This window comes from Haliaeetus albicilla, chromosome 11 (assembly GCF_947461875.1).
Source record: "Haliaeetus albicilla chromosome 11, bHalAlb1.1, whole genome shotgun sequence".
Classification (NCBI taxonomy): Eukaryota; Metazoa; Chordata; class Aves; order Accipitriformes; family Accipitridae; genus Haliaeetus; species Haliaeetus albicilla.
The window spans coordinates 42,629,632-42,650,927 of NC_091493.1; the positions used below are offsets into that span (position 1 = coordinate 42,629,632).

At 57.6% G+C, this 21,296-nt stretch overlaps 1 protein-coding gene and 1 long non-coding RNA gene across 5 annotated transcripts; one reads left to right on the top strand and one right to left on the bottom strand.

The window, feature by feature from the left end:
• The first annotated feature begins 615 nt into the window (after positions 1-615).
• Positions 616-2,134, top strand: LOC138687876 (uncharacterized). Its single transcript, XR_011326978.1, has 2 exons — positions 616-1,300; positions 1,579-2,134. It is a non-coding gene; the product is annotated as an uncharacterized lncRNA (long non-coding RNA).
• SLC44A2 (solute carrier family 44 member 2 (CTL2 blood group)) lies at positions 1,788-19,276 on the bottom strand. 4 transcript variants are annotated; one of them, XM_069797437.1, is made up of 22 exons: positions 19,149-19,276; positions 15,324-15,372; positions 15,166-15,239; positions 14,826-14,910; positions 14,389-14,473; positions 14,115-14,237; positions 13,936-13,996; positions 13,573-13,696; positions 12,892-12,975; positions 12,365-12,477; positions 12,024-12,155; positions 11,553-11,652; positions 11,317-11,409; positions 10,961-11,045; positions 10,336-10,598; positions 10,169-10,263; positions 9,549-9,652; positions 9,074-9,147; positions 8,779-8,849; positions 8,480-8,568; positions 8,000-8,084; positions 1,788-5,070 (listed from the first exon to the last, which is right to left on the bottom strand). In XM_069797437.1, the coding sequence occupies exons 1-22, from the start codon at positions 19,192-19,194 to the stop codon at positions 4,964-4,966; spliced, it is 2,142 nt and encodes a 713-aa protein (XP_069653538.1). In that variant the 5' UTR covers positions 19,195-19,276; the 3' UTR covers positions 1,788-4,963. The 4 variants fall into 4 exon arrangements, with proteins under 4 accessions (XP_069653538.1, XP_069653536.1, XP_069653540.1 ...); XM_069797435.1 differs by having other exon boundaries at positions 1,788-7,514; XM_069797439.1 differs by lacking the exon at positions 19,149-19,276 and adding an exon at positions 16,952-17,398.
• Between the last annotated feature and the right edge of the window lie 2,020 nt (positions 19,277-21,296).

Consider the following 21,296-nt stretch of genomic DNA (forward strand, 5'->3'; position numbering starts at 1 on the left):
GGGGGCTGGGGGGGGGCGTGCGTGTGTGTGAGAGTGAGTGAGTGAGTGAGTGAGTGTGTGTGTGTGTGTGTGCGTGTGTGTGTGTGTGTGGCCGGCGGAGGGGCGGGAGTAGGGAGTCACGTGGAGCGCGGTGGTGGGAGCCAATGGGTGAGGCCGGCGGGAGGGTGACGGAGGTGGGAGGTGCTTTGGTGGGAGGGGGCGGTGCTGCGCAGGCGCAGAGGGGGCGGAGCGGGACCGGTGGCCTGCGGGGACCGGTCTGAGGGGGCTGGTGGGCTGAGGGGAACAGTGGCCTGAGGAGAACAGTCTGAGGGGGCTGGTGGCCTGTGGGAGCCAGTGGCCTGTGGGGACCAGTGGCCTGTGGGGACCAGTCCGAGGGGGCTGGTGGGCCGAGGGGGCTGGTGGGCTGAGGGGACCAGTGGCCTGTGGGGACCAGTCTGAGGGGGCTGGTGGGCTGAAGGGGCTGAGGGGACCAGTAGCCTGTGGGAACCAGTGGTCTGAGGGGACCAGTGGCCTGTGGGAATCAGTCCGAGGGGGCTGGTGGGCTGAGGGGACCAGTGGCCTGAGGGGACCAGCCTGAGGGGACCACAGACAGCCGTGAGGAGACCAGTCTGAGGGGGCTGGTGGCCTGAGGGGACCACCCTGAAGGGACCAGTGACTTGTGGGGACTGGTGGCCTGAGGAGAATGTGGGGCACAAAGGGTCCTGGGGTGCAGGGGAGGGCAGCCCCTGAGGGGCTGAGCGCAGGGCTGCCCACCCTTGGGGCCCTGAGGCCTCGGAGGGGGCAGTGGGCCAGCTGCCCACCATGGAGGTGAGCCTTTCGGGACGGGGAAGGGCTGCCGCTTGGATTTGTGCCGACGTCCACTGACATCCCGGCCCCAGGGCTGTGAATCTCGGGGCAACCAAGAGCAGGGTTCGGCCAAGAGCTCACTGTCCCACATAGAAAGACAGGAGTCGCCGCAATATAGGGTTGATCTATAGCAGGGCATGAGTCCTATAGGCGCAGGGGACATCGATGGGTGTCTGTCACCTTCTGTGGAGCAGCCGCCTGCGATGTGTTGGTGTGGCGGCAGAGGGTGCCACCCAGCCACGGCCACAACTTGTTAGAGCGGTAATGGTCGTGGCAGCTGGAGGGACCGGGAAGAGATGAACAACCTCGGCCCGTACTAACTAACCTGGCATCAAGCTCCCAGAGCTTTCGGGTGCAGGATGAGGCCCCCTGGTCTCGGGGGCAAGTTCCTTCTCCCACCGTAACATAGAAAGGGAACGATCTCAGAGATGTCTTCTGCTTTTGTTGAACTCAGGTATGAACTTAAATGATCATAAGTGTCCAAATGAATGCTTGCTCCTTAAAAAAAAAGCCTGTTAAACCTCTGCTGGAGATGGCCATCTTCTGTGGGTCAAGGATTATTTGACAATACCTCGTAATTAGTCAAAAAACCCAAGGCAGCGAAGCCCCAAACTCTGAAAATAGGAAGCGGAGCGTTAAGGTGTGCGCTGAAGCAAGCTGTAACGGCCCGTTTTTGGGGCGAAAGCCAGCTGTATCAGTCACACGCGCTGTCACGCTCTGCTTTTTCTCCAGCTGTTCTGTGCTGCCGGGCAGAAAAACACTGCGGAGACGAGCAGAAGCCACAACGAAGAGGAACTAACGAGCGCGGTTGGACCAGCAGCACCCCGGAGGTTCCCTCCACTCCCAACGCCTCTCTGAAGGGCTGCAGAGAATTTGGTAAAGGCTTTGCCGTGATGTCAGAGCCCCGTGAGGTCAGAAGGAAGCGTGTGGCGGAAGCAAGGTCCAAACAGGCACTTTTATTTGTGGTTGCAACGCTGACATCAATGGAACCGTCACACACAACATCAGGAACGCGCGCAGATGCTCCCGCCGGAGGTGCGTCCTTGCATAGGAGCCCCGGTGCATAGTAGCGGTAGTTAATGCCTCAGAAATACATTAAAAAAGAAGGGATTTGTTTTGCAGAACATCAACCCTGCAGTTTTTAGCTTTTTTTTTTCTTTTTTTTCTTTTTTTTTTTTAGTTTTTTTTACTTGCCCTGGCCCGATTCAGGGAATGGATTCGGAGCATGCGCAGTTTATAGGGACAAAAGTTGCATTTCAGTACTGAAAAGGGCGCGATTATTCCCAAAGACAGACAAATTAATGCCTTTAAATACACAGCTTTACGCGGGAGACATGCTCCAAGTGCACGGATCACTCCACGCTTGCAGATACAAATAACCCAAGTCACAGAGTGAAGCCTTTCTGGACACGAAAATCCCGCTGGACAGCTGCCCTCACCCGAGTGGCTCTGTTTTTTTCCAAAACCTCCTCATTTACTGGAAGATTTGCCCCTCTGCTTTCTGAAGCTCTCGGTGAGCACAGCACGTGTAGTTTTCAGCTTTGAAAAGCTGGCTGCTGCTTTGGCTTATTGGAAATGGGAATCCCTAATTCCACTCCTCAAATACTGAGTTTACAGAACGCAGCAGAGCCAGCCCCACGGCCCAAAGAACACATTTTGCTAAATTTATTCTCTACTTCAACATTTGTATTTCCAGACCTAAAAATCTCTACTGTATATTGGCTGTTTATGCAAATAAATCAAGTTACTGATGGTCCTCTGCTATTTTGGACAGCGTTTCCACAACCAAGGTGTCTCGATACAAAAAGAGAACAGCTAAAGTCGAGGAGCGACTTTCAAACAGGAAATAAAACAAACCACCTCAAAACCTACACAAGGATGAGAGAGGAAAAAAAAAAAATTCAGGACCAGCATCAGGCTGCAGAAAATATTTTCTCGTAGGTGCTCATATAGCTGTAAACTGAATATATTCCTGTAATTATTCCCTTAGTTATTCCCCCCTGCCCCAAACCGAGAGGATTCTCCTCTTTTTAGCTTTACCTTTTTCTTTTTAGCTTTACCTCTACCTTTGCCTTTTCTTTTTAGCTCCCCCCCCCGCGCATTGGATCAGCTACATCGTGATGCGAGGAAAAAGGCGCTTTAGAGAAACGATGGCGTTTGATTCCAGCAAGCGTAGATCTACACCTGCGATCAGCTTAGGGAGACGTCAGCGGTGCTGCGCCGCCCCGGGCCAGGGCAGTTACATCTCAGTGTGCTGCCAGGCAGATATTTCAAAATCTGTCACAAAAATAGTACTGGAAGAGATCAAAATAACGGCTACAGAACTGAAACAACTAGTAAAAGCAAAATATACAAAACCCCCAAACCATTTAATAATTCAGATAGAAAACACTCCTTGTATCTTACAAAAATACTACTCGGATCTAAAGATTACTAAGAAATATGTATAAAAGAAGCAAAATATATCCTTCAGCACAAATTAAATGTGGCTAAGCAAACGTTTGCATTTTTTAAGGCAGGGAGGTGCCTGTGACCCCACAAGCCTCCTGCTGTTGCTGCCCCCCCCACCCCATGCTTTGGGAGCTGTTAAATTGTCCACCAAAGCCTGAGTGCATTTATTTTTAAACAAATTAAACCACAAAAAGGTACAATTTGTGGTGGTGACTATACCTGGGTGAGCCTCCTTTTGCTCAAAGGACATTTCGGCAGCTGTGCGTATCGGAGGAGGTGTTTTAAATTTGTTAAAATTTAAGTTTAATATCTGTGGTTTAGTGACATTTAACCCCCTTCAATCTATTTTTCAAAAACCTTCCCTTTTTTCTCCTGACAGGAGCTGCCAAAGGTCTGGACCTTCCCACTAGAAACAGCAGTCAGCTACAAGTCCAGATGCTGCCATGGCATCTAAAGGACATAAGGCAACCTGTTGTTTGTCATTTGGTTTGCTTAAAATTACCTAATGTTAAGCTAAAAAAAAAATATATATATCTATATATATTTATATGTATATATACATTACTCCTTCACCATGCCCGCAGGTGGGGTCTTCCCAAATTTGTCACACAGGCAAAGCATTTTGTTCAACAGTTAGGGAAGGCTTTACTGTAAATTTTTTTTTTAAATATATAATGCAGGATTTTTGGGGAAGGAATCGGTAGAAGCCATCAGTCCTAGAAAGATGCAATAACTGTACAGAGCGTCCGTCCATCCGTCCGTCCCAGGCTGTATCCAAACACAAACCCCTGGTTCAGTGGGATACCCAGCACAGCGCCCTAATGCCCAAGTCCTGCTCATTAACCCTTCATTTCCCTCCACCTTCACCCTTCGCAGGTGGCTACAAGAACACTAATTGGCATATTCCTAAGAGAATTAATTGTCTAAACGTGCCCAGCACAACCCCAAAGCAGGGCCCTAAGGCGTCTCCAAAGGGTGGCGAGAGAAGCAAGGTGATTTCAGCATGTTTCAGCTCTCTGGGTAGGAATCAACTACTGCAATTAAATATTTGGGGGGGGGGGGGGGCTGCAAATAAAAACCAAGTCGAGGAGCTGCTTAAAGCCATCAGCTTGTTCACTGGTCACTGCAGCGCCTGGATTTACCCGGGCGCTAAGGGACAGCCAAACACAGCTGACCTGAAGGTAGCATCATCTTTTTTTGACCGGTATAAAATAAAATTACTAAACCCAATTAAACTCACTTCGGTGTCGGTCAACACCCTGGAAGACGGAACTTTGCCCTGCATCAGAGACATTTCTGTGCTGCTTTTATCGGCACCTGCGCCGGCAGGATTTGGCCGGGAACTCCCCAGCTCAGTATTTGAGCTGGCTGGGGACCAACGGGATGTTAGCTGTGATGAGTTCTGCGGAAGCAGACACGCTAGAGCGGTCTTCGTTTAGCAGCCCTGACGATTTAAGGTTGAATCATTAACAATAACCCATTCTGCTCTTTAATGAACCCTGCTTCTGCTGCTTGCCCACCACAGGGGTAAAGGAGATGGCGGTTCGAGCTTCATTAACGAGATTTCCAGGTGGGACAAACGATGCTGAGTGCTGGGCATTATCCTGCAGCTCTGCTCCCGAAGCGGGAACAGGAAGAGGAAGCACGGAAAGGATGAAGGCAAGCTCTAGGCGTCAGGCTGACCTTTGTTTGTCTTCTTCAGGAGCTTTTTCAGGTCGGGTGACATAAAATAAGGCTTTTCGGCCGAACCGTCGTTGCGCTCCAGGTCCTCCACTGCAAAGAGAACCCCCCCCCAGCCCCGCACAGCAGTGCCGGGGGGACAGACACACAGGTTGGCGTGGCAGGAGTCACAGCAGATGCAGCAAGGAGCCTAAAGGCAGAGAGATGCCAGAGGAGCAGCCGTCCTGCTCATCTAATAATCATCTTTGACAGAAATAAAAGTCTTTCGGCTCATCGCGGGCAGGGGGTATTTTGTCCCTGTGTCACAGCTAAATACCCCCAGCTGTACAAACCACCGCAGCAGCACCTCTCCCATTTTACGGGGAGCATCATGCTCTGAAAACGGGCCGCTATTATTTAGAAGAAAGCAGAGCTTTGGGTGTTGGTTTGTTTTTTTTTTCAGGGGGGCAGTGGGAAAGTTTAACAGTGCCATAGGAAAAGCAGTCTCCTCGGCACGCCACTCGAGCTCTGCTGGCCTGGAGCGCGGTTCCCCTCCTCTACAGAGCCAGGCAGCGCGGCTCTCCCTGCTCTTTGTGCAGCCGAAATGGCTCATGACGCGAGTGCAAAGCAATTTCGCTCGGTATTCGCTTGGCGCTGCTCGCCGGGTGCGCGACGCCCTTGTCAACACGCCATGCATACATAATCGTTAGGTGTATTCCCAGCACCGAACACGCTGCTCGGCCTCTCACTGTTCAAAGCAAAGCAGCTGCGCCAGCAAGAAGTGGTAGGAAAATCACAGCCACCAAAAAAAACCCACCAAAACCAAACAAACCCACAAAGCACCAGCTTCAGAGTCGACTGAAAGCGCCTTGGGATATTTTGAGAGGGATTTCAGTGTTTCTCTGTAATGAAAATACAAGCGTTAACACTACAGCTTTGTCCTAAGAGGGCACGACTCAAAAGACGGGCCTCTCTGTCTGCGTGAGGATTTGTAATAGGAGATCTGGCCACAGCTACCCGGGCTGTGTGCCGCCAGAATGGCATTTTTTAAAATCTTGATCGTTTCTGGACTATCAAGAGGAGAAAACAAGGTGAGGATCCAGCCTGTGTCTGGCTGCCGTTTCTTTAGGGGCCGTAACCCTCACCAGCTGCCTCCCAATCAAACTTATGATTTTTTTGGTCTGATTTCTCTAGCTGTGGAGATGCCGCAATACGTTCCCAGTGTAACACCTGCCAGCGCAACGCACTATCTCCCCGCAGCCTTCCAGCCCGTCAGAGGTGCTCACACCGCTCCTCCAGACATCGCCTTCCCTTGACGGTCCCTCGGCAATTCAGAGTTGCCGGAGCCAGCCTGGGAACTCGCCTTCCATGCGGGCTCCATCTTCCTTCCCACAACCACCCCAGCCTGCACGCCTTGGCAAGCGTCTCCACCTACACTCTGCGTTAGCGTGGAAAAGTCTTTGCAGCCCCCCAGCTCCTCCGCCCTGTAGGAGCCCGGACCAGGCAGAAGCCAAACCATCAACTCAACCACCTCAGGGCAGGGAAAAAGCAGAGCCCATCAGGCAGCTCCCAGGACGAGCCACCACCTCCCTGCAGCCATTAAACCTCTGTGCAACCAGCAAGAGAAACCATTTTAAATGAGGGATGCTGCGAGTAAAAGCCCTCTGAGTTTTAACGGCTTGCAACCGGCGATGGCTCTTTTCGGCTTCCCTAAACCGGCAGCGCGAGGAAACGGAGTTTTTGGCTGTGAAAAGGGCAAGCTCTGTTTTGTGAGGAAGGCCCGGCTGATGCAACAGACTTAAAAGCAAAAGATCTGCAATCTCACAAAGAAGTCTTTTTAAGTGCGCCAACCTGGTTTTGCATAGAAAGAGTGGGCGAGGAAAGAGGCTCGTTGCTCTTTGCTGGGGGCAGAACAAAGAGGAAAGCGCGGAGAGACCAGTTTTCAGGCTGTAGAACCCACTCAGCCCGTCCTACAAACCACAGCCCTGCAATACAAGGTACCTCCTGCGAGCAGAGGGGCTCTCCCATCCTTTTCACGGCTGGCAGTTAGGAACAAAGATCTCTGCTCCAACGCGAAACACAACTATAATCGGCACCCGTGTGCGTCCAGCCGGTTCCCAGCCGCTCACTAGAGCGGAGCGCTCCTCGCCGGGCGCTACCGGGACACATGGGACCCCAGATTAACTCTAGGTGACACTCTAGGTTCGTTCTCTCGATACAAGAATATTCATTATTGGGCAGGAAGGTAGATTTGATACAGCATCGGGCACTGAGGAATCGGCACCCCCTCTACCCTCAAGGCTTTGAAGGACATCCAGGGGAAAGATTTGCACCGTGGCTGCCACCCGCAGGCTTAGGAGAATGCTGCTTGGGTTGGGGGGCCGAGAGCATCCTGCAGCCCCCCCAGGCACGCAGCCTTCCTCCCGGGGCCAGCCCCTAGCCTTGGCTATCGGCGCTTTTGGAAGGCTCTAGGTTCCCCTTCAGCAGGATCTCACTCAGCTCGGGGGACATGTAGTAAGGCCTCTCGGGAGATCCATCGTTCCTCTCCAGATCTTCACCTTTTCACAACCCCAGGAAGAAGCGGCCGTGATGGGGAAGAGTAAAAAATAGCAGAAGAGCCAGGGAGAGGCAGAGCAGAGATGAAGGATGGAGAACATGTGAAGAGAGACACGAGGGCGAGAGGGGAAGGAAAAAAAAAGGAAAAAAAGAGGGGGGAAAAAAAAAGGAAAATTGAAGTTAGTTGCAGTTAGGTTCCACCAAGACCAAAGCACCAAAACAGAAAGATCAAGAGAGACCGCAGGAGACCCAAGGACAGGCTCTGGGTTTCCACTGCTAGCAGGCAGGGGGGAAGCAGATGCTGGTAAGAACGCAGGTAGGAGACGGTAAAGGAAAAAGCGGGAGAAAAACCACACAGAGAGGCCACGGGAATTTGGAGCAAACCCCAAATCTGGACAACTCCGGGGTTCAGCCCCAAAGGGAGGGAGGTTTTACTACCACGAACTCCTGCCCAGCCGAAGACGGACACTCTGAGCCAGACACTTACAGAAGCAGAGGAAGAGGGTGTCCACGCACATGCCGTACACGCTGAAGAACCCGTGGGCAATGAGGTAGGAGCCCACGATCACCGTCTGAAAGAGAAATTGTGTGGTCATGCCACGACCTGACATCTTGCAAAGACCACAAAACCCCTCATCCGGGAGGAGGAAACCTGCTGAATCCCCTGAATTCCCCAAGGAAAGGAGGAGGAGCGAACAGGGCAGGACTGTTCAGACCAGCCCGCTTCAGGACAAAAGGCCTCAGCGACAACGGTGGATGGAGGCCAATCTGGGCAGCACGGGAAGGGCAAGACGCCTCTTCGTGGCTGGCTGAAACAAAGGGCTTATTTCGACGGGGACAGAGAAAACACCTTCAACAAAGAAGGTCCTTCAGAAGCAGTGAGCGGAGGGGTGTTTTTAAGGCATTTGTGTTAAGAATCTCTTTCCATCGCTTCTAAATTCCCCAAAAAGACGAGAAAGGGGCTCACCAGAATAGGGACCCAGTAGTAATTTAGGGGTGGCGCTGTGTCTTGGACGAGCTTTATCCGCTGGGTGAAGAAAAAGAAGGCAAGGATTCCTGGAAAAGCAAACGATGAAAATCGCTGTGGGATGCCGGGCAGAAGAAAGACAGCAAACAGGTGGTGGGAAGGAGATGTAAAACAGGAGGGAAAGGAACAGTCTCACAGGAGGGGTGAAGAGAGCGGAGGTTTCGCGAAGGTGTAACTGGCTATGAAAGCCTACAGCAGCCATACAGCCCGAGGAGAAACTTCCACTCCCCAGCACTTACCGACGCTTCCCACGATGAGGAGTTTACCGAGGAAGAAGAGGAAATCCGTGACTTTATCTAAAACGGCCACCCTGCAAACAAGAGAGAGATGAGCATCCGCTCCCCACCCCAAATTCAGAAGGAAGCATGGGAGGAGGCGGCCAACTTGCACACCCGTTGCAAACATGGCATAAACCACTGTGAAAGCCTGAAAACAAGGCAGGCAGATCAGGGTTGATCTTTGGCAGCGAGAAGGACTTGGAAATAACCAAGCCTGCTGTCCAGAGCAGAGCCCTCGCACCCACCAGGATCTCACCTAATGATGTTCCTCATCAGCAGGAAGAATGCGTTCCTGGCGGAGGTGCAGAAATTGGTGCCATAGACGGCGATCTAGGGTGGGTCCCAGAAAAAAGAGGCAGAGAAGAGAGAAATGGAGCCGCACTGAATTCACCACTAAGAAGAGGGTGCAATTAATCCCATCTTTGAGTAAAACTCGGATAAATCCCACCCTGGAAGTGCGTTTGTCATCCACTGACAGGTCAGGCATCGCAGACACCGAGAGCTAAATCTCCACACCCCGGTGACTCTGAGAAGGTCCCTCCCAAATTCAAAGCAACACGGCTGAAGTCAAGGCTTTCCAGTGAAACAGCTGGGAAATGCTGAAAAGCCTCGTTTTCCCATGACGTTGGGAGACATGGTTCTCAACAGCCACCGAAAGAAATCGCCAAGAGTCCTGAGATGACCCCACTGTAGTCATGACCCTTTGGGTGTTAATGTTGGGAGACTCTTACCATGATGTATGCGTTTCTATTGAGGAATTTGATGAATTTTTCCAGGCACCAGAAGCAGCACTTGAGGCAGCTCAGGAGGAACTTGGCAAACTTATTATCTGCAGCTGGAGAAATGCCACGGGAGAGCATTTCAGCTCAGTGAGCAGCCAAACAGAGAGACGCCTTTCCTTACAGAAGCAGCTTCAAGGTCCCAACGAGACGTCCCACTGCCCTGTCACAGGCTCCCCCCACCTCTACACCCTCTTTTCAGCCTCCCTGGGAGGCCAACACTGCTGCAGACAGCAGGATGAGCCTCGCGTGCTCTTCCCACGCTTCTGCTCGCTGTTTACATTTCATGATCAATGGAGTCACACGGCCAGACACAGACTTCCCTGGAACCCGTACAGACACCCAGGACTGGTTGACTTAGCACGGCAGCCGTGGCACATCCCTCGCCTCCTGCCCTGTGAAACATCTCTTGGGTAAAGAGAGATGGCTACAGGATCCCAAAAGGAAAATCTCAATTCTCTACCGAAATACTGAAATTATTCCCCTTGATGTTAGCCACGAGCTCTGGCACCAAGGAAAGCAGAAGCAGCCAACCTAATTCATCTACTCATGTGCCATTCCAGCTTCGGTACCTTTTAACCTGTGGTCCAGATACTCCAGTGTGACCCTGATGACTTGGACGATGGCGAGGATCAGAGAGCCAAAGGCAAGCGAGCCGGTGTGGTACCTGGGAAAGATTGCTCCAGTTATAAGGGGACAACCTCAAGAAGCTCGCAAGTCCTCCTCAAGAGGGACATACCGGAGCGCACGGCCAAAGGCGGAGAAGAGGGGGAAGGCGGGCATGTCATCGGGTTTCTTGAAGGCCCAGTAGTACGACGCAAAGGCCCCTGCCAGCGTCACCTGGCCCAGTGCGATCACGAAGTTGGCGAGCCAGAAGAACATGAAGACATTGAAGAACTGAAGGACGATGAGATACTTGTGGTATGCTGTCTCGCCCCCGTAGAATGCGAAGAGGCACTGGGCGTCAGGGCACAGCTTGGTGACGTTGCTTGTGTTGAAGGTCTAGAGAGGACAGCAGATGCTTATGCACTGCGGTGGCCGGAGACGTGCCACAGGGCAGACCGATGGCATCTTTTGGTCAACCCAAAGCAATCTCGACTTTCAGAAGACTGAAAGTCTTCTTAATTTTTAATTAAGTCCTGCTTAATTTTTCAGTAGCATTTGCTCAGACCGAAAAGTCAGCTTTGTGCACACACCAGCTTGGAAAAAAATAACGACATGACGTAAATGAGTTTAGAAAGGCGGAATTTCACCTGGAAGAGCTTGCAGGCTCGAATAGCCACCAGAATATTTTTCACCTAATAAACAATGTTATCTCTGACAGATTAAGCATAGCATTCGTATGAGTTTCCCAACGCCCTCACCTCCGGCTTGCAGGTCTGCCCGGAAAACTGGCATGCAGACTCGTTAAAAACCTTATAGATTGCCTCGTTGGAGGTGGAGAGGAAACTGCAGAGCAATGGTTAAGGAGAGATATGATTTTGCAAACCCCAAACCCGAATCCTAACTCAGTTTTGCTCTCACCAGCCTCCTGCAATTGCTTTTCTACGCTAGGTTTTGTTTTAAGTTAAACTTAGAGACTTAAGCCGGCAGTTTTGCAAACGTATGTGTCACTAATCCTGTGAGATGTTCAGCGGCCTGGAAGACCTTTGACATCTGAGCAACTTCCTTCCTGGGGAGCAGAGGCGCAGGGAAGGGGAAGAGGAGGAGGAAAGGATACACAGCGGTGCTAGCCCAGTAGGCGATGCAGAGACACAGCAGGAAGAAGGTGCACAATGGGAAGAGCAGCGACATCATGATGTGACCAACAGCTCTGCCGAGAAGATGGTTAAGACCCAGTTAAAATCCTTGTGGCAACGGGAGGACCTCAGTGGCTGGAGCCCAGCCGTCCCCAAGTCCTCCCACCGCGACGGGTGACAACGGCCACCTCTGCCTGGGGACAGGGGACACCCGGACCTGCTCGCCTCCTTGATGAGCGCGATGGCAATGAGGATCCTCTTGCGGAGGAAGATGAGCAGCAGTATGATCACCACCTCCACGATGCACAGGATGATCACTGGGAGGAGAAGGGGAGCCCCAGGTAGCGCGAGGGCACGGACGGTGCCCGATGGCCACCTTTGCCTTGCCAAGCAAATCCGTCACGGCACCGAACACTCCTCAGGGGACATCCAGCACCCCGGTTCATGTTGGAAAAGCAGCACCCACCCCATGGCCGGTCATCCCAGCCATAAGCTCAGGCCCGTAGCAGTGGTGGCATCAAGAAAAGCCACCTTCCTTAGCTCAGCTCTTTGCAAAGGGCCATGAAGAGACTGAGAAGACCCCAAATCTTCGTGCTCTCCCCTTCCCAAGCCCTGTTCCTCAAAGGGACCGGGGCTGGGGCACATCCACCGTGTCCCATCCCGCATCCAGAGGAGGACGGAGACTTACTGAATGCCAGCCACGTCTGCCGCAGGTGGAGGTAGACGCGTAGGTCTGTCTGAAATCCCAGGTCCTTCAGGGAGACATCAGAACCCGCTTCCCCTTTTAGTTTTGCATATTCCATGTAACAGTGGAAGATTCCTGTGGTGAAAAGCAGAAAATTGTCATATTTACACTGAAAAGCAGAGAGTGAGATGCCGGCAGGCTCTGCTCAACCCCACCGATGCCGATGTTCGGATAGAAGACACCTGGAAGGATGCTGTGTACGAACTTTCTTCGTGCAAAGCCCACTTAAAATAGAGAAGGGAAAATGGGGAAAGCCAGGGAGAAGGTCCCAATCACCCACTCACCATAGCCCAGCACCAGGATCACCATCACGATCATCACCCAGACCATGATCCCGGCCAGGAAGCGGAGCAGGACAATGAAGATGAAGCTGGCCACCATCGCAATCACGAGGCCTCTGTGGGAGGAAGGCAGCAACGCATCAAAAAAACAGGCAATGCCACCCCCTCCCCACTGCTTTCCTCCATCAGTCAGCTTGTCCTCTCTCCTTTCTCAAGCTTTAATGATGGGGCAGCCTTAAAAATGGGAATCATTGATGGCAGAGGGGATGGAGCGTGAGCAGGATCCCAGTAAAGTTGCTCCAAAACACCCTCTGGCATCTCTTGTTTTGTCTGAATGGAAACTATGCAAAGGCCAGGGGAAAAAAAAAAAAAATAAAAGAAAAGAAATTGGTAATTCATGAGCTTCGCCTCATGCTTGAGCATGGCACCAAGCCCGCAGCCGGCATGGCAGAGCATCGGCCCTCACGGGCTCCGGTCCAGCTGCCCGCGGGAAGGGATGGCCGTTAAAGCGTAGCCCGGCCCCTGCTCACATTATTATCCAGTACCAGGAAACCGTGTAATCTTCAAAGATCTTCATAGCCAGTTGTCTGGTTTCCAGGACCACGTTTGCTTTTCTGCAACACAAAAATAAAACACGAGTGAAGCGGAAGCTGGGGGAACGAAGCGGAGGAGCATCAGCCTGGGCTCAGCCCCAGCGAGCCTCTGCCCGCGCCCGCTGCCTGCACTCGTGCTGCCTCAATGGCCCCTTGTCCTCCCCTGCCAAACGGCCCTCTGCCAGACTCCCTGAAAACACGAAAATTCAACAAGACCGAGGATGATTTCCCAGCACTGTTTTCCTTCAAGCTGACCCCATTGCTTTCCCTTCATCCTCCCTTCCAGCTGCCATTTCAAACACGGGATATGAGTTTTGGTGCAGGATTTTGTGCAAACACAGGACCAGGGCTCCGTGACGGGGCTTTCAAGGCTCTTCTGCAATATAAATAGCTAAACAAATGTGGTGCAGAAGTGCCGGCAGATAAAACCACTCGATTCTCTTCCGGGTGAGGCAGCAATAACAAAGCAGCTCGTTAAGAGTCTCCCCCAGGTACGGTTGCATCCCCGCCACGTTGCCATCATCACCACAAGTGCTCGCTCTCAGGACTGCCCCGGCAAAGATGGAAGTGACCGGCGAACCGCGGCACCTGCCCGGCATGAAGGCTGCGAGGACTCACTTGGCCCCTTCCAGAAGCTCAGTGACGTTCCTCCGGCGCCCACGGCCATCGTCGTAAGTGGTCTCGTTACCGACCATGATGACGCCCTTCTTGGCCCGGATGGCCGGGAAGCATCGCCGCGCCACTGGATGAGAGGAGGGGAAAACTCAGCGTTGCAAACCTTAGCAGGGGAAATGAGCCAAAACCCCCTCCCCGTGGTCACAAACCTACACTGGATGCCCAGAAACCCCAAACAGGAGCCTCCGACCACCCCCCAGAAAATCCCAACAGCCAGCCTGCAAAGCAGCCGCTTCCCCTGACCATGATGAAAGTGAGTGGGCTTGTTAATCGGCTCATCGCAGCTCGTTAGCCCTCTGGACGTACGTGGGGTGCTGGGGATAATCATGGCTGGGCACTCTTTGTCCTTCAGCACCTCAATGGGAGCCTGGATGGAGACAGACAAGCTGGACATTAACGCTTTGGGCAGGAATTACTGCGCCAGGGAACACCGGCATCGCCAGGGCCAGCGGGGGAATGCCGACACCACGCTCCCAGCAACCCACCTTCTGCAGGTTTTTGAACTCGGGGACGCAGAATTGCCGGTAGTACTCCAGCTCGCTGGGCGTGCGGGAGCCATAGGCGCTCAGGTACGTCTGGTACCGGTCTGGGCATTTGCTGACGCAGATCTAGATGGGAGAAGAGGACACGGAGTGGGGGGGCTGTACATGAAGGCAGGAGCCCCCTCCACGGGGACGCCACAAACTGGAGCTTCCCCAAGGAGAAGCACGGCAGCGGGGAGCCGCGCCTGGCGCAGCACCTCGAAGCCGGGATCGGTACCTGCGTGGTCGGGCACTGAAACTCCAGCAGCACCAGCGGGCTGGCACACTTCACGATATCGAAGTAAAAGAGGAAAGGTTTCTTCCTGCAAAGCAAACAAGGCAGAAAAAAAAAAAGCCCGGTTTGCGGAACCGCCTGCCCTGGGAGGGGCGATGGGCAGCACCCGCATCCCTCCGCCTGCTCGGGAAGGGGGATGGAGGACCCCAAAAAATCCCAACCCCCCAAAACCCAGCAGCTGCAAGCTGCTACGATGCTTTTCTGCACCTCCCAAGAGCGGGCAGGGTCTCCGCCGCTCCCCGCAGCCGGAGGAGAGAGCAGGCAGCACGGGCAGGGCCAGCTGCCCGTCCCGGAGCCGCGGGGTGCAACACCCCAAGGTTATGGTCTCTCCGGCGATGCCAAGGCGGCAGTGAGCGATGGGCGCAAGCCGGGACACGTACTCGTTGGGGGTTCCCTGTTGCCCGCAGAACTGCCCGCGACTGTCGGTTGGGTAGATCACCTTCCGGGGGTCCCCGTGGGTCCAGGCTGAGGAGGGGAAAGCAGAACAACGTGGCTGTGGTTACCCCCGCAGCCCTCGCTCCCTTATTTCCCCCCACCCGCCGCTCGCGAGACCCCTGGCAGAGACCCTCCCGTCCCCACCAGGATGAGCAGGAGGACGCGATGCCCCTCGGCACAGGGTTTTGCCGGCACAGATGCCGAGCCGTCCACAAGCCGAGTCTTCCCTATTGCCGAAAACTTGCCAACACAGCAAAAACCGGCACAGACCCTCTTGGTACTTACCCACGACACCCACCACCACATAGCCCACGATGGCAATGACCAGCAGGATGCAGCAGATAATGTCCGTGCAGCCCCTGCCAGCGGGAAGAAGAGCGTTGGGGAGACAGGATGGGCCACTGCACTGCCGAAACCGGCACCTCCCGAGAGGCTTCCCTTACCTGTCATAAATGGGACCTTTGAAAGTCGGGTCATATTTCTGCGGCGTCCCTGCAGAGACAATGAAGGAATGGAAAACCAATTTGGGGGATGGCTCGGATGGGAGGAAGGGGCTCCTCATCCTCCTCTCGCCACCGCACACAAAAAGAGAAGCAGAGGGAGCATAACGCTTTAACCAAAAGCCTCGGGATAAGCAGAATCGGGAGGGAAATAATCTCCAGATGCCATTTCCCTCCGTTCGTGCCTCTGCTGTCCAGGCATGGAAACAATTATTCCCTTGGAAAACTCGTTTCCACACGGTTCTCTCCAAAAATGTTTCCCTGCATCTGCCCAAGATACCCCAAATCCCTCGGAAGCACCGAAGAGCCGCAGAGGCAGAGCAGGGCTGGGAGCAGCAATGCCAGCGGCGGGGGGATCCAGGGGGTTTCGGGTGCCGCAGAACCCCAGCACGACCAGAGCAGCACGGGCAGCCGATGCCGCGGCTCGCCGGAGGGACCTGCCTTGGTCCCACGACAGCGCTGGGCTCCTGCCCGGCGGATGTGGCACGATCCTTTTTCCCCTCTTTTATATTTAGGGTGGGAATTCAGCCAGCCAAGGCAGCACAGCCGTGGGAACAGGCCGGTGCCAGGAACACGGCGGCTTTGGGGGTCCCTTTTGGGGGGCCCCCATGCTGAGGACACATCTGCTTTGAGGTGCTTTTGGGGGTGCTTGGAGCAGCCCCAGGGCAGGGACACATCTGCTTCAAGATATTTTTGGGGGTGCTTGGAGTAACCCCATGACAGGGACATGTTTGCTTTGAGGCATTTTTGGGCGTGCTCAGAGCAACGCCATGGCAGGGACACGGCTGCTTTGGGGGTGCCTTTTGCGGGGGGGGCTCAGAGCAGCCCCAAGCCAGGGACACATTTGATTCAGGGTATTTTGGTGGGGCTCTGGGAGCTTGCTCCCCACAGAGCGTCCTGCTCCCAGCCCCGGCGGATCCCTAATCTCCACGGAGCAGCCGAGCCCCCGCCCCAGCCCTTTCCAAGAACCTGCACCCCAAAACGCCAGCAAGGGGCAGGGGGGTCATTGCTGCGGGGTGGGGGGACGGCAAGGAACGATTGAACCCCAGGGATCCCCCCCAAAAAAACCCCGGGGCCAGCGAAGGGACAGCTGGCTCCAGCAGTAACCGGGGCGCCGGCCACGGTGACGAACCGCCAACCGCGGGAACCTGTTTGTCCCAGTTGTTAAGCATTAACCACCAGTGCCAGCGACGCCGTTGTGCTGGTTATGCCGGTGCGCGGCGAGGGTGGCCCCCCGGCACCGCGGCCCCCCAGCCTCCCACGGCTGGGGGGAAAAGCAACGCAGCGAGAACGGCAGCTGCTTTTGGTTTTGCTTTGTTTTGCCTTTTTTTTCCTCCCCTTTCTCTCCCATTTCGTGTTTGTTTTTTCCTCCCTCATCTGCCGCAGTTTAACTTCCTCCGTCCCGACCTGCGGCGAGCGGCCGCCGATGGTGACCCCGACCCGCGGCGAGCGGCTGCCGACGGTGACCCCGACCCGCGGCCGGGCTGCCAAGCCCCACAGACCATCGCTCCCCGGCAGCCCCCACAGGACCCCCCCTCCCCAGCCACGGCAAGCGGTTGCCAAAGCCTTACCGTGCTTGCCGTAGTAGTTGTCCCCTTGGCCCCCCATGCCGGCGAGCGCTCACGCCTCGGCCCCCGGCCCGCAGCAGATGCACAGCAGCCCCTACACCGCGGCCCTCGCCGAATGCGCCGCCCTGGGCGTGCCGTCGCCCGCCTCCGGTTAAACACACCAGAAAACCACCCTCCGGTGCGCAAACACGGCTTTAAAGGCGCAGCCGCTTCGCCGCGACCCTCTGCGCCTGGCTGTTTTTACGGCCTTGCAAAACACCGGTTGCAGCACCGGCTTCTCGCAAACTGCCGTGGGGCCCGGCGGCCACCGACGTGGCACGGTGGTCACCAGCACCGGGGACGGGGTGGTCTGGGCCTGGCAAACCCAGCACGGCGCAAAGGTCGGGAGGGTGCATGGGCAAGCGGCAAGAGCTGCCGGTTTCAACCGGCAAAGGGCACGAGGTCGGCAATGCCGGTGCCGATGCCCCTGCTCGCGGCGACGCCGAGCTTCCCATCCCCACCCCAGGGTTATATTTAGGCGATAAATAAATAACCGGCCAGACACGCCGGCTCGTGGTCAGGAATAGCACGCTGCCGCCCAGCACGGCCACAGCTCGGAGGGTCGCGGTCAGGCGGCACCGTGGCGTCGCTGCCGGCGCTCATAGGCTGCTGGTGATGTCAGGGCAGCCGGGATTTACACCCGCCGAAGTGGCTCTGGGAACAAAAGCCGAGGCTGGGTAGGGCTGGGCGGACCCCCTGCCCAGGAAAACCAGTTGGGACGCAGCATCCCCCCCTGTCCCTGCATATGGGGGGCATCTGGTGGGCGGCTGGCCCCTGGGTCCCACCGGGAAGGGGACACGGTGCCAGCTCCAGCGTCCCCCTCCTCTGCAAGCCCCTTGCTGGTGCTAGAGCAGCCCCCCAGGCTTGGGGGCCACCAGGACCCCCCACGGGACCTCCTGCACCCCCACAGCAGGGACTGTCCCCTCACCGGCTGCCCCGGCACGGAGCCGGGAAGGGTCCAGCACCAGCACCTGCCAACACAAGCCGAAGCCGAGGGATGCTCTGAGCCCCCCCAGCAGAGCCCAGAGCCACGTGGCCCCCCCGGCCCCAGCTGGGCCCCCCCATGCACAAGCGAAGCCCCCACCCCTGCAGGCAGTGGTGTGCTGGGACGCCCAGGCAGGGCACGGCGGCTGCTTAGGGTGGGGGGTCCCAGGGGCTGGGACAGGGGGTCCCCAAGCATGGGGTCCTCAAGCCCAGTGGTCCCAAAACCCTGGGGGCCCCCAAGCCTGGTGGTCGCAAAACTGGGGGGTCCCCAAGCCTGGGGGGGTTCCCAAAACCCTGGAGCTCCCCAAGCCTGGTGGTTGCAAAACCAGGGGGGTCCCAACACCCTGGGGGTCCCCGAACCTGGCAGTTCCCAAGCCCAGGGGTCCTCAAGCCCGGGCATCCCCAAAACCCTGGGTGTGCCCACAATCTGGGAGTCCCCAAACCCTGGGGGTCCCCAACACTGCACCCCTGGGGGTCCCCAAGCCTGGTGGTTGCAAAACCAGGGGGTCCCAACACACTGGGGGTCCCCAAACCTGGCAGATCCCAAGCCTAGGAGTCCCCCAAAATGGGGGGCATCAAGCCCAGGCATCCCCAAAACCCTGGGGGTGTCCAAACCCTGGGGGTGTCCAACACCGCACCTCTGGGGGTCCCCAAACCCTGGGGGTGCCCAAACCCTGGGGGTGCCCAAGCCTAGGAGTCCCCCAAAATGGGGGGCACCAAGCCCAGGCATCCCCAAAACCCTGGGGGTGCCCAAAATCTGGGGGTCCCCAAAACCCTGGGGGTCCCCAACACCGCACCTCTGGGGGTCCCCAAACCCTGGGGGTGCCCAAACCCTGGGGGTGCCCAAGCCTAGTGGTTGCAAAACCAGGGGGTCCCAACAACCTTGGGGTCCCCAAACCTGGCAGTTCCCAAGCCTAGGAGTCCCCAAAAACGGGGTTCCCCAAGCCCGGGCATCCCCCAAACCCTGGGGGTGCCCAAAATCTGGGGGTCCCCAAACCCCTGGGGGTCCCCAAGCCCTGGAGGTCCCCGACACCGCACCCCTGGGGGTCCCCAAGCCCCCGAGGGACCCCGGGCAGGCTGGGGGACGGGGGAACGGATTGGGGGACCCCCGTAGGTCCCAGCCCCGGGGGCTGGGGAGCCGGGCAGGGGGTGCGCGGGGGGTGCCCGGTGCCGGTACCGTAAGCGCCGTCCGGGTCCTTCCTGCCCGCGGCTCGCTCCTCCATGGCGGGCGGAGATCCGCGGGATGCTCCGGGATGCTCCGGGCCGCTCCGGGCGGCTCCTCCCGCCGCCGCCGCCGCCGCCGCCGCCCCCGGTTCTCCCCCCCGCCCTCCCCGATCCCGGGGCGTTGCGCCTGCGGCTGCGGGCGGGGCGGCTCCGGGACCGGCCCCCGGTCCCCGCCGCTCCGCCCCGATCGCTGCTCCGGGGGGAGAGGGCGGCGGGGACCCCCCAGGGTGGGGGAACCGGGGGTCTGGGGTGCTGCAGGGACCCCCAGGGTGGGGGAACCGGGGGTCGGGGTTCTGCAGGGACCCCCCGGGGTGGGATGAGGGATGTGGGGTGCTGCAGGGACCCCCAGGGTGGGGGATCTGGGGGTCGGGGGTCTGCAGGGACCCCCTGGGCTTGGATGAGGGATGTGGGGTGCTGCAGGGACCCCCAGGGTGGGGGAACCGGGGGTCGGGGTTCTGCAGGGACCCCCCGGGGTGGGATGAGGGATCTGGGGTGCTGCAGGGACCCCCAGGGTGGGGGAACCGGGGGTCGGGGGTCTGCAGGGACCCCCTGGGGTGGGATGAGGGATGTGGGGTGCTGCAGGGACCCCCAGGGTGGGGGAACCGGGGGTCGGCGGTCTGCAGGGACCCCTCCAGGGTGGGGAATCCAGGGTCTGGGGTCTGCAGGGATGACCAGGGTGGGATGAGGGATGTGGGGTGCTGCAGGGACCCCCAGGGTGGGGGATCTGGGGGTCGGGGGTCTGCAGGGACCCCCTGGGCTTGGATGAGGGATGTGGGGTGCTGCAGGGACCCCCAGGGTGGGGGAACCGGGGGTCGGGGTTCTGCAGGGACCCCCCGGGGTGGGATGAGGGATCTGGGGTGCTGCAGGGACCCCCAGGGTGGGGGATCTGGGGGTCGGGGGTCTGCAGGGACCCCCTGGGGTGGGATGAGGGATGTGGGGTGCTGCAGGGACCCCCAGGGTGGGGGATCTGGGGGTCGGGGGTCTGCAGGGACCCCCTGGGGTGGGATGAGGGATGTGGGGTGCTGCAGGGACCCCCAGGGTGGGGGAACCGGGGGTCGGGGTTCTGCAGGGACCCCCCGGGGTGGGATGAGGGATCTGGGGTGCTGCAGGGACCCCCAGGGTGGGGGAACCGGGGGTCGGGGGTCTGCAGGGACCCCCTGGGGTGGGATGAGGGATGTGGGGTGCTGCAGGGACCCCCAGGGTGGGGGAACCGGGGGTCGGCGGTCTGCAGGGACCCCTCCAGGGTGGGGAATCCAGGGTCTGGGGTCTGCAGGGATGACCAGGGTGGGATGAGGGATGTGGGGTGCTGCAGGGACCCCCAGGGTGGGGGATCTGGGGGTCGGAGGTCTGCAGGGACCCCCTGGGGTGGGATGAGGGATCTGGGGTGCTGCAGGGACCCGCAGGGTGGAGGATCTGGGGGTCAGTGTGCTCCAGGGACCCCTCCAGGGCGGGGAATCCAGGGTCTGGGGTCTGCAGGGACGACCAGGGTGGGATGAGGGATCTGGGGTGCTGCAGGGACCCCCAGGGTGGGGGATCTGGGGGTCGGGGGTGCTGCAGGGACCCCCCGGGGTGGGATGAGGTATCTGGGGTGCTGCAGGGACCCCCAGGGTGGGGGATCCGGGGGTCAGTGTGCTCCAGGGACCCCTCCAGGGTGGGGAATCCAGGGTCTGGGGTCTGCAGGGACGACCAGGGTGGGATGAGGGATGTGGGGTGCTGCAGGGACCCCCAGGGTGAGGGATCCGGGGTCTGGGGTCTGCAGGGACTCCCAGGGTGGGGGATCCAGGGTTTGGGGTCTGCAGGGACCCTCTGGGGTGGGATGAGGGATCTGGGGTGCTGCAAGGACCCCCAGCATGGGGGATCCGGGCATCAGGGGGTGCAGGAACCCCCAGGGTGGGCAATCTGGGGATCTGGGGTGCTGCAGGGACCCCCAGGGTGGGGGATCCGGGGGTCTAGGGTGCTGCAGGGACCCCCAGGGTGGGCAATCTGGGGATCTGGGGTGCTGCAGGGATCCCCAGGGTGGGGGATCCGGGGGTCGGGGGTCTGCAGGGACTCCTCAGGGTGGGATGAGGGATGTGGGGTGCTGCTGCAGGAACCCCCAGGG

What these genes read in the sequence shown, in the direction of transcription:
- SLC44A2 (XM_069797435.1), bottom strand. Translation starts at nt 19,194, where the DNA reads ATGGAGGAGCGAGCCGCGGGCAGGAAGGACCCGGACGGCGCTTACG. An exon ending in GCCTTTGGCCGTGCGCTCCG is followed by an intron (nt 10,264 to 10,335) that starts GTATGTCCCTCT and finishes AATCTTTCCCAG; the next exon opens with GTACCACACCGGCTCGCTTG. An exon ending in CACCCTCTTCCTCTGCTTCT is followed by an intron (nt 7,515 to 7,999) that starts GTAAGTGTCTGG and finishes GGTTGTGAAAAG; the next exon opens with GTGAAGATCTGGAGAGGAAC.